This window comes from Sparus aurata, chromosome 2 (assembly GCF_900880675.1).
Source record: "Sparus aurata chromosome 2, fSpaAur1.1, whole genome shotgun sequence".
Classification (NCBI taxonomy): domain Eukaryota; kingdom Metazoa; phylum Chordata; class Actinopteri; order Spariformes; family Sparidae; genus Sparus; species Sparus aurata.
This window is the reverse complement of record NC_044188.1, coordinates 24,835,775-24,854,180: the sequence shown is the minus strand read 5'-3', so window position 1 is coordinate 24,854,180 and position 18,406 is coordinate 24,835,775. Positions and strand designations below refer to the sequence as shown.

The 18,406-nt window shown below is 41.2% G+C and overlaps 1 protein-coding gene across 2 annotated transcripts; it reads left to right on the top strand.

The window, feature by feature from the left end:
• The first annotated feature begins 3,993 nt into the window (after positions 1 to 3,993).
• On the top strand, positions 3,994 to 14,330 carry tsku (tsukushi small leucine rich proteoglycan homolog (Xenopus laevis)). 2 transcript variants are annotated; one of them, XM_030407467.1, is made up of 3 exons: positions 3,994 to 4,265; positions 12,293 to 12,604; positions 13,328 to 14,330. In XM_030407467.1, exons 1-3 carry the CDS (start codon positions 4,251 to 4,253, stop codon positions 14,066 to 14,068), a joined length of 1,068 nt encoding a protein of 355 aa, XP_030263327.1. In that variant the 5' UTR covers positions 3,994 to 4,250; the 3' UTR covers positions 14,069 to 14,330. The 2 variants fall into 2 exon arrangements, with proteins under 2 accessions (XP_030263327.1, XP_030263335.1); XM_030407475.1 differs by lacking the exon at positions 3,994 to 4,265 and adding an exon at positions 10,593 to 11,534.
• Positions 14,331 to 18,406: the final 4,076 nt, after the last annotated feature.

The following is an 18,406-nucleotide window of genomic DNA, read 5'->3' as shown; positions in this document are numbered from 1 at the left end:
GATGAGCCTCTTAAACATACCACCTTGACAACGCTGTCCCGCATCCAGGAATAGAGGACAGAAGAGACGACTCAGCGCTATGCACTGCGTCCACCCAGCGAGCAGTGAACGCAGCACGTCTGATGACGCTCGGACGGCTTGTCCCACACAAGCAAAAAAAAAAAAAAAAAAAACAACGTTAAAAAGTAGTGCTGTGGAATAAAAAGCTATGCAAAACAAAATACATAATGATTAGAAAGGTGCAACAGGGAGGTAAATTCAGCGACTCGAGATGAATCGAACAAGCCGAGTCACATCTCTGTGTAGAACTGAGAGAAATATCTGAATTGCTGCGTGGGCAAGAAGGAGATAAACGATTAACAGGTCCAACAAATGAGGAGATGGTGTGGAAAAAAACACACTGGTGACAGGTAGATAAAGACACCTGGGAATAAAATTGCTGTGTGTTAATATTTTGAATTGTATCTGAAAGTCAATCACACCTGACATGTAACGTCAAGGCCCCTAAAAGGAAGAGGTCATCCAAAAATCAAAACTGATTATTACGTCATAATCTACTGAACACCATGTCGAATAAAAGTCAGGTGAAGTTCTGTAGTCCACATAACAGTTTTTGGAGCTTCGCAGCAAAACAGCATGGCAGCAGCAACCTCCTTAACAACAGCAGAGAGGGATTTAAATGTAAAGAAAACACTGAGAAATGAACTATAATGGCTCCACACGGCTTGGCTGGTGTAATCCAAATCTCCGGAAGCCTGAATATTCCAAATTCATGTCTCTTTAGACAAAATCATCACTGTAGGCTAAAAGTGCACCCTGTCTGATGTGGTCGCACAAGCTTGACCACACATCAATGGTGTAAATATATCTTTTCAAATCAATTTGGGATCTCAGGACTTCTGAAGACTTCTATTACTCAAGGTGAGCTGAAGCCATTTTATGATTTTTTCTAGATGGCTTTTTACGATCTTAAACAAGTCCCCATCCACTTCAGTTGTTTAGGAAGTCGTGTTTAGTTGTTGTGAGGCTCCGGAAATGTTTTGTGGACTACAAAACCTCCCCCGACATTGAGTGAGGAGATAAAATCTGGATTTTCATTTTCTTTTGTGAACTTATCCTGCAATGGGCCATCCTTTAATTTTAATTAATTCACTCTATGAATTAAATAACTTTTTCTTAATTAGGGAGAGTAGGGTTGTATCAGGGCACGTTTGAGCAACAATGTGAGTGAAAATGCTTTTGGCTCAGACAGACTCTTAATAACATTATAGTCTCTTTTGGGACATAACGTTCAGCTCTATTCATGCAGAATCAATACAAATCTCAGGACTAACTTAAAACTTATTTAAATCAAGGTTTCTGAAGAGCTGCCCAGAATAAGATGCACAAACTTGGTGGCCACAGCCATGAATCAATACAGAACGATAGAATGCTATTGACTATTTTAATGTGGCACCTGCACTGACCCCTTGTTTGAATTTCCTGTTTTTTTGTTTTTTTTTTCCAATGAATGCATTTATATGTTTAAAAGTGAGTTGCTTTCTCTGGATTGCTTTATAAGCCTTTGCTGTGCAGCTGCAGACAGTTTATTAGAGGATGTTTTTAGCTCTGGCGCCATCTAGTGGACGAGTCTGCAGTGACACTTGCTGTACTTTGCACTGGAAGAAAATCGAATAGACCCTATGTAGCATCTTGAGATTCACCTCTTTGGATTCTTAAACAACCTGAATAACTGCTTCTTTCAATTTAGATTAAATAGGGATCATTTCCATGACAACACTCTGTATTGGGAATCCTTTTTATTGTATTTTTTAAAGAGTAATGCCAAAGATTTTATGCATTAATGTGTGTTTACTTGTCTTGGCGAGTACTACTGCATATGTAAAAAGAAAAAAAAGTAGTATACAGCGCGTATACTACTCCAGAGGAAGCTGCATGCAGTCTGAGCTTCCTCCAATGTTGCCACTAGATAGTTAAGTTGCATTGTGGTTAATGTGCATGCCAGGTTTTGAAAGGAGGAAGAATGCATGAAATAAAAAAAAAGGAGCTATCTTTGACTCTGCTGTAACAATTTTGATCATTTGCTTTTAAACTTGAGTCCAACAGCGTTACATGAGTATTTCATGTGAGACTGCGTTTGAAAACGTGTGAAACTTGTGGACAACAACCACAAACATCCACTATCTGGTGATCGCAGTGTCTGCTCTATGTAAGATATTCATGATCATTTATCACAGATTCTGAGGGGTTTTTTGTTGTTGTTCTTTTTTCAGACCGACCCTGCATCCTGATGTCTGTCTGCCTCTGCCCTTATCTTATCTTTACACCCTTGAAGATCCCCAGACACCACAACGAGCAAGAGACATGTGTGTATACAAGTATCTACTTGTCGGTTTAGGTTAGGTTCCTCTTTCCACCGCAACCTACTGCGCGACAGTTACCCATGACTTGAGAGGACACAGCCATCAGTCTTTTGTTCCTTTTTTTTTTCTTTCGTTTTAGACTGAAGCAGTGTGTGTATTGTTGAGAGTGCGAGTGCAGTTTGTATGGGTGTGTGCTGTGCTGTGCTGTGCAGTGATGCTGTCATGTTCTCAGGAGGAAAACAATGACTGAGGGAGCAGATGACGAGCGGAGGCCCCGCAGCATTGTGTGAGCAGCAACAGATGTTCATCATAATTCATCACACTTGACCTGAGTGTTTCTGGGCCTCCTTTGAGGGAACTTATTACAGTTTCTCATCTAACAGGAAGTATGTCTCCACATATTTTCTATGTTCTTTAACAATGCACACGCAAGTTGCCTTGTAATAAGCTGTTCTATTCCTGTCTATAGACTGAAATTCATTCATTGCTCCTCATATTGTAAAGATATTAACATTTCTTATGGTTACTGTACATAAACATGCAGGATCCTTCTTTGCACATATGTTGTTTACCACACTAATGGTTGCTTTCTTTTCACAAGCCAAATATGCTGCGTAGGCAGAAACAGGAAAAGTGTGGGTTTCCTGTTCACTTTATTTAATCAGCTTCATCAAAATGTGAACTGCAGGCCAAATGAAACAATCCGCCGCCTTGTTGCGCAACAATGTTTTCAGCTTCTTTGCATGTGGTTTCGTTTGCGGCGTCTCCACTCGAGGGCGCACTGACAAACAGAGTCCACACTACCTGAGACGGCAGACGGAGACCGGAAGCTACACGTGTGGGCCTTCAAAAATAAAAGCGTGAGATTTGTCGGGGGTGAACAATTTAGTGAATTACAATTTCGAGCAGGAATACTGATTGGGCATTACGCAAAAACGAACAAACAAACAAACAAACAAAAAACAGATTGAAAACAAGAAGGCTATTTTAACGGTACATGAAAAATAGATACAATAAATAAAAAAAAATAAGAAGAACATAATTGCAGGTGTAGCTCACATAAAAAATAATGAAGGCATCTTCTCATTTCAGCAGTCAGTGCGACAGTCCTCAAATAGATCCCTATACACAGTTAAGAAATATCACTGTACCACACTTCATATTGTTTCACCCTATCAGCAAATCATACAGTCCATAAAAAAGAATAGACAAGCTCGTACTAAATAATAAAAAAACATGTATTTGTGTAAACACCAGACATTATGACAAAAGTCAGACTATGTGTTTGCTGGTTTTTAATCATATCTATAATCTTATTGGTAAATAGGTTATTTTCTTCAAGGGATCATGTGAAACTTACGGTGTAGCTTACCTTGTTGAGTTTTAGCTTAGCTAATTGGGTAAAATAATGAATAAAAAAAAAAACTGACATTAAAAGCACCATGGCAACACAATGAAAGAACAAACCTACTAACTATGAACAGGGTTACAACATTTAATGGGCTTAATTCAGCTAGCCTTTGCGAGATAAACGAATGAAACCAGAAGTAAAAAAAAAAGAAAGAAAAAAAGTAAGTTGCACTTTAAGGTGTTTTACTTTGGAAAGTACGGACCGGAAGTGCTCTTATTTTGTGAGCGGCCGTGCTTGACAGCGGTAGAAGCGAGGCGGAGGACTTTGTGGGATGGGAAGAGACGAGTGTGTCCCAGTGTCTCCAGCTCCTGACAGTTTCTTGCGGCGGGACAGACAGCACGGAGGGAGCCGCGGAGCTCATGTGGACCCGAGGACACGCGAACCAGCGGGACACGGGAGCGCTGCGGGGGTCTGGAAAATGGGAGCGGTGAAGTGAAAAAAAAAAAAAAAAAACGGCCGAAGAGCGGACTGTCTGGATGAACGGTACCAAAGTAAGTTACTCTTTGCACACAGGGGAAGCAAGAGAAAAAAAAAGTCACAAAAAGTGGGACGGGGTCTTCACCGTGTTCCTCCCGTGTTGGTCAGAAAAGCGTGTGTTCGGTCTTCGTCTCCCTGCGGCGGAGTTTCGGACACACGCCGCGGACCAGCGGACCTCCGTGGTCAGGATCAGGTTTCACGTTTCTCCTCCGCGTTCAAGAAACCGCCCCTGGTGTTCCGAGAGAGCTGACCGGGCGCGAGCGTGTCGTTACCGCAACACGTTGGGACGCACGCACAAACTTTACGGGGAGCGTAAACTCCTTAAACTCCCGCGACTGATGCGCGCAGAGAGGTGACATGTGGAGCTGTGATTGACAAGCCGAGAGGGGCGGGGTTGACATCGAGGGTATTAATAACGGTGCTCGGAGATAAACATGTCAGCGCTGTTTTGTTCAATTTCGCCCGAAAAAGGCTGCGGCAGCGTCCCCGCCGCTCCTCGGTTTGCCACGTACGGCTGCAGGAAATCTGATCTGCAGAGGTGCCCGTGCAGGGACTGTATACCCGCCTCCTGTGGTAACTTCCCGGGACAGGGCAGTGGCTCACTGTGGTAGTGCAGCGAGGGCAGTGACTAATTCAGTCGGTCAGACTTGTGAATGATACAGAAGGTGGGGAAAAAAGGAGACAAATTAGAGCATAATAAGGGTTTGCTGCTGGCCGTATAACAGAAAGAGAGGTGGAAGAAGGCTGTCACTGATGTAAAAGTAGCAATAGTGCAATGAGTAACAATGTTTATGTGTAAAAGTAAAAGGAGCCTCCTTTTTAATGATTCTGTCTGTGTTGTAACATTATATTTTCAATAATCAGATTACTTTTACTGACAAATCACTGTTGAATTGAGCCCGACCAATTTGTCGCCTGGCCGATATTGGCCAATCACAAATATATTGGTATCGGCATAAATGCTGTCCACACAACCTCCTCCCTTTTGGAGATTATAATGCGGAAAATGATGATTTGTGTACATTATGATTATTAAATGCTCAGTTAGGGCTAGGCTGATCATGAGCCTATCTGGGCTGATGTTCCGCGTCTTTTCTATCATCAGTGTTTAGTAGTTTTTTTTTCTCCATCCATTTGCTGATAGAAATGATAGCCTAATGAATTTATAATGTGCTACTTATAAATGTGCTGCGCTGGTCACTTAGGTTATCACATAAGTGTAGTGGAGAGTAAGTATAGAGTGGCAGAAAATGGAAGAAATCAAGAAAAGTGCACCAAAATTGTACTTAAGTACAGTACTTGAGGAAATTGCACTTTGTTATTTTCCATCGCTGGATACTTTAAAGTTTTGACACTTAAGATTTTAATTACAACTGCAGACCTGGATTGATTCAGAATAACAGTTATCAGTCTCCTCAAGACCTTTAACATGCACTGTTTCAGTGCACTGATGTCATTTTAAACAATGATGTTTATAGTTAAAGTGTAAAAATATCCCGTGTCCAGTACGAATCTTTGTCACAAATGTTTGACAAACGGTTTTTGAGGGATCATATCAGCTGATAATGTCAAGAGTTTTTTATTTTTCTGTGGTCACTTCGAGCTCTAGTGATTTAGCAGGGTTTCCATGATGTAGCTAACTGAAGTGCAGCTGCTGGTAGCGACTTTATACTGTTGGGTAATATAATCTAACAATGCATCTTGTCTTATAAACAGATCGTAGCTTGTTTTCAGGTAAAATCTTATCAACAATACACACTGGCAACTGAAGCTGTCAGATAAACGTAGGATGTGGAGTAAAATAACATAATTTCTCTCTGGAAGGTAGTGGAGAAGATGTGTAAGGTTTTCACAATGAAAACACTGAAGTAAAGTACGTCAGAACTGCAGTACTGGAAGCCTACATCACTACTTTTATAATACAAGAAGAAGGCTGAAGGGTTTTGCTGCTTCTTCTCTCTTAAGTTAGACTATTGAGATCAACTTTGGCAGTTTGTTGTGTCAGATGATACAACCATGTTGTTATTGGCTGAAATCAACTTAGGAAAAAAAGTCAGGAGTCTGTCTTGCGTACACAAAATTAAAGGATTAAAGTTCATCGTCTTTTAGCCAGAGATCGGCCTACGGGGAAGTTAAACTATTACATCAGACTGTCTCTTGACAAAAGCGGTCGTTATAAACAGACCATGCAGTTAACCACACCTCCGGTGAATCTTTCATCACTTTTTCTGAATGACTGTCTCTCCCGGCTTCATTGAAACGTACTTTGATGAATTTGATCAGTCTCCTTTCTCTTGAATTGATTTACTCACCATCATTGTAGGCATCCCATTGGTGCCTAATTGTTTTAAAACACTTAAGTACCATCAGTTTAATTTAAGCTCACTGCCTTGTCCTCAGTGTCATGCATTAATTTGGCCTAAAAGGATTAGCGTGGCATCCATCTTCTAATTACACAGTTTTCAGCCTTCAACTGGAAGATTAAATTGGGAGCGAGCAGTCTCAATGACATGAAGGATACATCAGAAGAAGAGCAGAGGATGCTGAACAAATTGAGGGCTCGATGACATGTGACATAGATGCAAATGAATGTTTTAAATGGGATAACCAATGTAGATCATCAGTTTGACTTCTGCTTTAAATGCACAGTTTCTCAGTTGTTTTGCATTTTGATACAGAAAAAGTCAGCTGGGGAAAAACAGTCTGTTACTTGACTTAAGATAAGTACATTGCTTGTGGGCAATAAAAAATGTGCTTGATATTTGCTTTTGACACATTTAATTATTGCATTCACAATGATGTCACGATAATGATGATAACGGTAATAGGATTATCACAATAAAAGTTTAGCAAAAGTCTGCATGGGACTAAGTTGTAGTTTAGCTAAAACTGTGCGATGAAGAGTGTACCGTAGCTGTAGGAGGGTAAATAAATACTAAACAACTAATGGCTGATAATCCTCAGAGGACAGCAGGGGTTGTTGTGCTTCTTTCCCAGGATAAGAAGGTGTGAAGAGGACTCTGAAAGTGAGAAGGTGTTGGGGCGTGACTTCACAGGTCTTTGCCAATTGTCCACTCAGGGGGTTCGCAGTCCAAATGGCTGTTGCCTTTGGGTAATTGCAGTAGTTAGACTGTTTCTGATTTGAAGGCAGCGGCAACAGCAGTTTGCTGTTAGCTGAGATTTATTGGCAGGAGGTTGAGAGGAACAGCTGGCGCAGAAAGTTCACAATCCGCGCTGAAGTAACAGATGGAGCAGAGGACGATGGAAAAGAAGGAGGGACGAACGAATGTGGGTGCAAAACCACACGTAGATGACGAGCTGCTGCTGATGGGCGGTGCGGTAGAAAAACGTATGACCACTTGGTTTTACTGGCAGTTTCCCATGTTTAGTCTGCATGTGGCTTCTTTGTGGTTTCCCACCAAGGCTGATCTCTTTTGAGGCCTGCAGCTTGCTTGAGGTCAAACAAAACGTAGAATTGCAGAGAGGGCAGAGAAAGACCTTTTTATCATTATTAAATCAGCCAATGATGTGATATATACACAGAAAAATACAAGATTAGCAGCCACTATAAAACCTCAAAGTGTGGAGTTAATATCCAAAACACGTGTGTGTGAAATCTGGTCTCGTACTATGGAGGACCAAACCTGACATAAGTATAAATAAATAAATAAATGCATAAATGCATAAATAAATACAGAAATAAATAAATAAATGCTGAAATAAATGTATAAATAAATAAATGCATAAATAAATACATGCATAAATAAATGAATAAATAAATAAATGCTGAAATAAATGTATAAATAAATAAATAAAAGTATAAATAAAAGAATAAATGCTTTTTATTTATTTATACATTTCTGTTCACCTACATTTATTTATTTATACATTTATGTTCACCTACATTTATTTATTTCTGTATTTCTGTTCACCTACATTTATTTATTTCTGTATTTCTGTTCACCTACATATATTTATTTCTGTATTTCTGTGTCCATATGTAAATGAGGAGGTAGGAGGTCCTAACCTCAGTCAAGAGCATGATTGGTCAAATCGGAGAGCCAGACAAAAGCAAACGGTTCCTGATCTCAAGCCTCGCTCTCTGTAACGTTGTAAACAGCTCCAGTTAGCTTAATGGCCTCGACCAGTGTGACAGGTTAACTGGCGTTCATTTTAACTTGCGAGGGTCCCATCTGTGCTGGTGGTGTGGTTTGAGAATCCTGTCTGGAGAGCCATGTCCGCTAACCAGGAAAAACATTCTGCTCATCGCTCAAAGTCATGTATACGTGTATTCGTTTTGACGTGGCTTGAACACTTCTATCCACACGGAGAAGCCGGGGCTGCGACTTGCAAACCACTGCTAGACGAGCGCTACAGAGCACAAATCGTCCAAAAGTGCATGTTGTCGGTCTCATATCTTTGTCGTGAATCTCTGTACTCTTAAACAACTCATGTGTGGAACAGTATTAAGCATTTGTTCACGCCGAACGGCTCGAGAGCGGCGTGGACACCGCTGTTAGCAGTTAGCTGCTAGTTAGCTTTTAGCTGCTCGCTGTAGCGCTAAGAGCGTAGCGTCCAGGTTAACTATTGACACATGTTACCACCGAGAGTGAGATACATGTCTGGGCTTTCCTATGAACCATTGTCGCTACTGGTGTTTGTATCACAGGTTGAACTGGACGTCTCACGATTTGCCACAGCTGATTGACCTCACACTGAGCTCGGGCTGGATGTCAACGTACTCTGCAGACTGTTTGACCAGCAGGCTGTATGACAGTGTACACTTTTCACACCGACTTAGCTTCAGCTTAATAACGATGTATGCGGCTCGGAACGATGGCTTTAAGCGACCATTTGAACAGTGTGGAATGAAAAATACCCGATGGTAACCGGTGTCACAAGGTAGCCTGGACGCTGCGCTACAGCGAGCAGCTAACATAAGAGCTAAAAGGGATCTCCACTCCGCTCTCGAGCCACTCGGCGCGAACAAATGCCTCAGCCTGTTCCACCCATGAGTTATTTGAGAGTACAGACATTCACGACAAAGATATGAGACCGACAACATGCACTTTTGGACGATTTGTGCTCGTCTAGAATACACATATACATGACTTGGAGCGATGAGCAGAACGTTTTTCCTGGTTAGCGGACATGGCTGAGGACCTCTCTCTCCAGACGGGATTCTCAAACCACACCACCAGCACACCTGGGACCTTCGCAAGTTAAAATGAACGCCAGTCAAATTCATAACTAAACCAGAGCTACATGAACAAATGTCAACAACTGCAGCTAACAGTTAGCTGAGCGGGCTTGCTGGTAGCCAGCAACATTCCTGTACAGTGTACAGGAATCAGCGCTGCTAGTAAGGCAGAAGTAGTGGACCCTCATCGAGCACACTCCTGTAACCAATCATGCTCTTGACTGAGGTTAGGACCTCCTACCTCCTCATTTACATATGGACACAGAAATACAGAAATAAATATATGTAGGTGAAGAGAAATACAGAAATACAGAAATAAATAAATGTAGGTGAACAGAAATACAGAAATAAATAAATGTAGGTGAACAGAAATGTATAAATAAATAAAAAGCATTTATTCTTTTATTTATACTTTTATTTATTTATTTATACATTTATTTCAGCATTTATTTATGTATTCATTTATTTATGCATGTATTTATTTATGCATTTATTTATTTATAAATTTATTTCAGCATTTATTTATTTATTTATGTATTTATTTATGCATTTATGCATTTATTCATGTATTTATTTATGCATTTATGGATTTATTTATTTATTTATTTATTTATACTTATGTCAGGTTTGGTCCTCCATATCGTACTACCAATGTCTTCGAGATATGGATAATCCATTCATCAGGTCATTCATTGAGATTCCTCTCTGTCTTTTGTGAGTGATTCATTCCATGGGTTGAATATTATTTAGCTCCTCAAGAGCTCAGGCAGAAAACATCTGGTTAAATTTTGTTCAGCGGGTGAAAGATTTGTATCCTCAGCTTAACTGGTAAGAAGGGGAACTTGCCCATTCCTGTTTGGTCAACACCTACACAGCTAACAGACTCTAGCCTACTCTCAAAACACACACACGGACCCTAATTGACATAATGCATTCCCTCGCCCCCCCATCTTAAACCATCTCAACTAATTGCCTAACCCTGAACCCTCACCCTATGCTCAACTTGATTGTAACCTTACCATTAAAATCATTTCTTTATTTTACCAAGGGGCTCCACTGGTGGAAGCACTCCCCTACTGTTGGTGTGGTTTGTAGAAGTTAGCTCGCGACAGAAGGTGACAGACGGATGGTTCATCTAATCAACTTTTGATAAGTTTAATCTGGTTTGCACCATTTAAAGTTTGATTCTTTATACAGAATAAGATAACAGTGACTGAACTCTCACCTCAAAGAGTAAGACATACATGACCCATGTACTTTTGATGTCACAAACGCCCTACACTAAAACGAGTCAGGTGATTATGTCATAGAAACAGACATTCTCAGTATGAAAAGCAGCCAATAAGTGAGTTCATGGGTCAAAACTAAAGAAACACAGCTGAGTCTTAGCAGACTTTGAGCCACTGTAATCAGCCTGCATATGTTGACCCACAAGTACTATGCAGGCTTGCAACCTCATCCTGTTACATAAGCCTAGATGAATGAGTTAACCCCTACTGCATGATATGCCTGATTACAGCCATAACCTGAGTCACTTAGCACATCGCTACTGCATTCTCTAAAAAGTCTGTCTGAATTTAAAACACACGTCGGTCCCGAGGATTACAGAGCTTTCAATTCGACTGATTTTAGCAGGAACATACCCTGCATTTCTCTGAAAGTTTGGATTTTCTTATTCAAAAATTTGAGCTGAATTTTGAAAGATAGTGTGCTCAGAAACTACTTTATGATACAAAGAAACACCTTCAAGAATACCAAAAAAAAAAAAAACAACAAGTACAATTCTGCATACAGTTTTGAGCTTTGAGGCTCTATTTAAGTGAACATAATGCTGTAAAACCCTGGACGGTATCTCAAACACACGCTCTGCTGTGTCATGCCCGGGCCACTTGACTGTGACTGTTCATGTGCACCTGTTGCACAACTCTTCACCTCTGTCCAATTTTCTTACTTATTTAAGTGTTTGCGTGCGCGTGTGTACTGTGCATGTTGCTCAAGTTGAACCCGGTGAGCACCATTCATTTACACACAGACTGACACACATAGAGGGACAGCAACAGCTGCAGAAACAGTTGAAAGAAAGGTATGACATGTTCTTCTCTGGTTTTTAACCAAACTTTTGCTTAACTCTAATCTTTAGTGTGGATTTTTTACATTTTCATTTACATTTTGTATAATATTTTATTCTCTTCTTTAGGAGTTTGTAATTCATACTGTAAAGTTATTGTTACATAATTTAATTGTGCTTGCTGTGTTTCCTTTTTTTGGGGGGTGGGGGTGTGGGGGTTGAATCTTCCTTTACTTTGGTTTTAGACCATATGAAAGTATAATTTTTCAGAAGGAGAAGTTGTCTGAATTAGTTTTATTTTGTCTGAATGCAACGAGAAGGTGCTCTGAAAAGTGGGCACATCTCATTTTCTAACAGGCTAACAGAGATGAGCCACTCCAATTTTCCGTCTTACAATCATGCATACAGAGTAAACGAAGATGGTGCAAGTGAACTCTTTGATCAAAATAAATTAGGTCACACCCGTTGGGAAGCCAAGAAGGAGGGGAAATTGGGGCTACTCAAGTTGCAAAAATAAAAGCTTAAATTCTTCTCACAGAGCTCAATAAATACCTTGAAGGGCACATCGGGGCAGGGACAGCTCCTCCAGTATCTAACACAAACAAGGTGGTCTTTTTAATTAGTTTGGACTAAATGTACTGATCTTATCTGGTGACAGAAAGTAAAAGCTGAAAGCTGTTTTGAACATGATAACATATGTTTTTTACTCTTACCACAGTGAGAGTGGCAGGTGAAAAAGATTTAAATGTAAATATTGCTCTCTCTCTCTCCAGGCTAGAATGGCACTCCTCCTGTGGCTCAGCCTGTCACTGCTGGCCTCTGTCCAGTCCAGCGCCGTCAAGAACTGCCACCCCGGTTGCCGCTGTGAGGTGGAAAGCTTTGGCCTGTTCGACAGCTTCAGCCTGACTAGGGTGGACTGCCGAGGGCTGGGACCCAGCACCGCCATGCCCATCCCCATCCCGCTGGACACTTCTCACCTAGACCTGTCCTCCATCACCATGGGCCCGCTCAGTGACACCATGTTAGCTGGTCCGGGCTACACTACCCTGGTTAGCTTGGACCTTAGCAGCAACCATATAACAAAGGTCAGTGGTTGATGGACTTTTTTTTGTCTATGATGAGACTATGAACTTTTGGTGTTACAGAGTGATATATTTGGACACAACTGAGTTAATGAGAGAAAGTATATCGGACATGTGTTTATTAGGGGTCGAGAAACACAATGCCAGATCAATGCTAATGTTGCTTTTCGACCGCTGACTTTGTATGCTATGTTTTAGCATTTTAAGGGGTCAATTACACAGAGACTCCACAGGGTCATTACTGGTGCAGTAGCATTAAAAGGTCTTGGAGTAGATCAAAAAAATATCCTTCCCATATGTGATTGATGTAATGAAAAGTTTTTTTATATTACATAAATTACATTACATTCTATTTTAACTTTTAACATCTGCAAGATAAACATGAAAACATGGTCCTTTCCCCTTTCCCTAAACAGTGGCTTTGTTGGTGATGCGTTTCTGACGATATGTCTTTTTATTTTATTTAAATGACATTAGAGCACAGCTCATTTTATTTCAATGAATGTGTGTATTGTACAGGAGTCGTTAAACGTATTTGAAAGTGATCTGGGGTTTTTTTTATACACAGAAATACTCAAAAATGTTTTTTTTTAAAGAACATCAGATTTTATATGAAGATATATATGTCAACTCTCACAGTATGTTATTATTTCACTGTATCTTCGACCTGTATCTCTGAACTTATCTTTCTTTTTGTTCTGCTCACCCTTACCTTCACATTTTCAGATAAGCCCCAATGCTTTGTCCAAGCTGCGTTATCTGGAGACTCTGGATCTCAGCCAAAACCACCTGGAGAGCCTCTCCCCAGGCTGTTTCTCCGGCCTCCCTTTGGCTGAGGTTGACCTCAGCCACAACAGCTTCCAAGAGTTTGACATGGACGTGTTCACTTCTAAAGTCAATGGCGAACCCCTCAACGTGGATCTGTCACATAACAAGCTTGTGTCCATCTCCATGACTTTGCATGGAAGAGTACTACACATTCAAAGCTTAAATCTGTCAGCAAATCGGCTGTTGAGCGTACCGAAGCTCGGAGGTCTTCCACTGAGGTACGTCAATCTAGACAGTAACCCCATCACCCGCATCAAGGAGGGGGCTTTCGCTCAGCTGAAAGATCTGGTTTATTTATACATCAGTGGCCTCCCTGAGCTTCAGGAAATCGAGCCACACAGCTTCAAGGGCCTGCAGAGCCTGCAAGTTCTGGATCTCTCAAACAACCCCAAGCTCAAGAATCTGAGCCCTGCGGTCTTCAGCGGACTGGACTCACTGCAAGAGCTGAACTTGTCTGGCTCCGGTGTGGTGTCCTTGCCAAATAACATGTTGACCCACTTGCCCAGTATAAAGAGTATAACACTGAGAGAAAGCATTCACTGCTGGAGGACCCAGAAACAGGGACAGTTCCACCGGCAGCTGGGTCAGGTCCAACACAACGAGGTGCTCACCTGTAATGTGGAGGGCGTTGTGTTGTGAGGCTGTGGACATGGACCACTCCTGAAGGGGCCAGTAAACTCATTGGGTGGTTGAAAAGGTTCCACTCGGAGCTTTTCAATGTTGGATTAGAGGAGGCTGTGTCCGACCGTTTCTGTGTCTTTCTGAAACTGAGGATCTGACATTCACACCGACTTTATTCCTTGACACAACTATTTCTCTAACATTTCCTGTGTACAAGCGAGTTCAACACCAAGTAAAGATGTTCTCCATCATCCCCATTTTTAAACAATTCAGCAACCCATGTTCGCTGGCTTTTTTTACTCCGCCTTCTTTTGTAGTCATACATAACAACGATAACACTTTCCGATGTGGTCCAACAGCGCATTGTACAATCTAGTTCTGATAGAGAATATCCTCCAGCCCTCACAATCTCGATGCCAGAGCCGTGCCTTATCTTTGATATGCAAAACAATTTTTTGTGATACCCCTGCTTAATTACCTCTGTTCTGAGGCGAAACTGGAATATGTCTTAAAGGTTTAATGTAGCCTTCATGAACTCATGTACCTTCTTTAAAACACATAGACAAAATGTTATCTTTGATAGCACAGGACTATTTCTCTTCACGTGTATGTTAAATTGGTAGACAGCCTTTCATCAAACCAAAACTTTAAGCAATGTTTCTATATCATGCATTTCATTTAAAGTGGGACCATATTAAGAGTTATTTGCACTTTTTCCCAGTCATGGTATATTTTTTTTAACGATGCACTTAGACATGGCCGAAATCTCACCCAGCCTAACATAAAACCAGCAATGCATTGCTCATAATATCCAGACTGAAGAGTATTTTACTACTGTTGACCACTACGATTATTTCATTTGACTTTGAATGTGATGCTTTATTGGAACGGTTAAAGGGAGAGTTTTGGGAAATGCACATATTCACTTTCTAGAGGTGAGTTAGATCTGAAGATTGATAGCTTCAAGCTAGCATAGCTTAGCACAAAGACTGGAAATAGGGGAAAGAGCTAGCCTTATACTGTCCAACGGTACTAATCCACCTATCAGCATTAAAGTGAAACTATCGCCAAAAAGGCTTTATTTGTGATTGAATATAAATCAAACCTCTTTGTAAAAGCATAATTATGAGGAAAGAGGCACTTTTGAGATTTACCGTAGTTTCGTTTTCAGGCAAGCTAATTTTCAATTGAATGTGGGGGCACTGGTACGCTAGCATCAAAATCGCTATTTTTAAAACACTCAGAAGGCTCAACACAACATGAAAATTTGCTCGTAGTATCACCTAACAGGAAGGCTTGAGGAGCGGTCCACCATTACTCTCCTGCCTCTTGCGCCGGAGATGCTACTGCTAACTTGAGTTGTCCAAAAACCTTCTTTATAGTAAACTCTGTGTACACAAACAATGTTCTCAATGCTCGTGTTCTTGTGTAGACACCCTGTTGACACTACGAGCAAAGTTTCATGTTGTGTTGAGCCTTCTTAGTGTTTTAAAATAGCGATTTTGATGCTATTGTAAAAGTGCCCATAGCACTCCATTCAAAATTAGCTTGCCCGAAAACGAAACTACGGTAGATCTTAAAAGTGCCTCTTTCCTCGTAATTATGCTTTTATGCAAAGGTTTGACTCATATTCAATCACAAATAAAGCCTCGGTTGCTTTTTGGCGAGAGTTTCACTTTAAAGCTCAGTAATTAACATGACATGTCTTGTTTGTTTAAGCCCCTGAACAGCAAAGTAAAAAAAAACAAAAAAAACAATGGTCGTAGTTCGAGTTTTAGTTTCATGGCCAGTTCAGAGACTTCCGGGAGTCTTGTTGTCCTCACCATGAGGTCTCAAAGCAACCAGCTAAGATCCCCCAAATAACTACAAGCTGTTGTTTTTATATTTGGAGGGTTCTGTGTATACAGAAATTAGATATCATCTGTTGTAAGATGGATTATTTTTCTTTTGGACAGAGCTCGGCTAACTGTTTCCACCTGTTTCCTGTCTTTGTTCCCTCCTAAACTATCTGGATTATCGTGGCTGCTGGCTTTAGCTTCATATTTACCTAACAGACAATACATGTGTCGTCGTTCTTATCTAACTCTCGGTGAGAAGGCTAATGGTGTCCTTCCCAAAAATGTGAAACTGTACAATCCAAGGACTAGGATTCTTTTATTGAGCGCGGTCTGGTTGGGAAACTTCCAGTAAAGTCTTGTTACAGACACTGTAACTAAACCTAGCCGAGTGTGAAGATCTTTTCTTGTTAAACCCACAAAATGACCATTTCATTACTTGAATTAGTCTCCATGAATACAAGCCCGAGTCTGACAACTCGTCCATTGTGTCTGGAAAATGAATCCTCATAATGAGACGAGGCTCGGTGCACAGCCTTTGCAAAATTAGATTCAAACAGCCTTTGACATGTCACTCAGTGATTTGTGTTTTGTTTGTTTTTACACAACAGGAGTAAACAAACATGTGACCACGTTGACCCGGGACTTTATTTTGACCTGCTGTCAAATTAGTCTCCAGTTGAGCAAGACCAATGTTTTGTTTGACACAAACTTTGACCAATGAAGTATGGCAACTTTCACAGGTGACGAGGCGATGCCAGCATGTTGATGTCGATGACTGAACGGCACGCTGCACTGTGCTGTCTTGTGTAGCCTTACCTTGGCATTCCTGTGGTATTTCCGTGGACGATCAGCCTCGAGACTGCATGTAAGGGTTTTTGAATGTCAGCAATGTGTAAAAGGCTCATGGCCTTCAGTGTTTTGGTTTGGAAAATTCAAAAAAGAATCCACCTTTTTACTTGGGTTAAAGGAAAGTCAAATCAGCCCAGTCTCGGTGTAGAAGTTTGTACGTGTGTGTATGTAACTATATTGTATATAACTTTATATATACTGTATATGAATCATATGTGTAATAAAATGACTATTCTCACAGTTGCGCTTGGCTGTTTGATGTAAGAAATGACAAACAATTGTTAGGTGTGTCAGCGAAGGAGGGTAAACACACATTAAAAAGAAAACCACAAACAAGGACAGAACGTGTCTGGGTCAACGCTGTATTTAACAGTTTGCATGAGATCCTGTTTTTCAAAGCAAAGTGTGATGCGCTTGTAAGCACAGGACTGACTCATAGCGGGGTGTGTCCCTCTACAGGACAAGAGGAGCGCTTTTAACACTCGCAACAGCTTCTGTTTTTTTTCTTTTTACAGCTCGGTAGCATGTTTTTGTGTAGGGCTTTTTTTTTTGTTGTCGTTGTTGCCGCATTTACTTGAAAGTGTCTGGATACATAGACGCTGTCATACGGGCACTTGTGGTTTTGAACACTCCTTAAAAAACCCATTTAAAGTGGGCAGAAACGCCTGGGTTTGGCAGAATACCACGCTACACTGGGCTGGTAACCCGCCAAGGAGGTGGCAGGGAAGGAGATGGGTAGAGAAAGGAGGAAGAGGGGGAGAAAGAAGGGTTTCAGTCACGGCAGCTTACAGATCTCCTGTGTGGTGTCTGGCAATCAGTGTTTGTCCTGCGAGACGGAGAAAACGCTCAGAATTTGCCCTCCTTCCTGTGACACATCCTTTAAACTCCGAGACACCCAGAAACAGCCAAAGTAAGGCTGACTAAACCAAAGGGTTTTTTTTTTCCCAGATTGCATCATGGTGGTACGTGCTTGAGAATACAGAGGATCTTCGGTGAGTCTTTGAGCAGGCCAAATTCCCTCCAGTTGTGTATGAGTCTCTTTAAGGTTTATGTGTGAATGGGACTATTCTCTTCAAGTGGTCAGGAGGCTGCCAGAGAGCACTCTCTGGCTTGACCCCATTGCAGAAAACACTTCCAGATGTTTGTGGGTTTTTTTTTTTTTTTTTTTTTTTTTGGTCCATCTCCTGAAGCGCTGGCATGTTGAGACCTAAGGAACCGGCCATCCATCAGACACAGTCCCTGCTGCATTCAGTAGCGCGGTGATGAATGTCGCTGTGAAATTGCACAGACATTCAGGGAACGCATCAGCAAAACAAATCAGGTTACAGATCAGAAGTGAGAGGATTTCTTTCACTGTGGTCCCACGGTTGCAGCTCTTCATGTCTGCACACGAAGTCCAGTCTGTGTCATGATGGTTTCAGGTTGAAGTGCCGTGCGTGCGAGGGTGCCACATGACTGAGATTTCAGAGGGGCAAGGACTTAATGAGAAAGATAGACCGAGTGAAGATCAGGTCATGTGTCTGTTTATATTTTCAGTTTGCTCCTAACAATGGACATCTGTCTGCTCTGGGACATGCAGAGATGTGTTGAAAAGCACTACAAATGGGTTATCCTGCTTTCTCAATGATACATTACAGACTTGCTGGCTGACAACAATGATCCTCTGTAC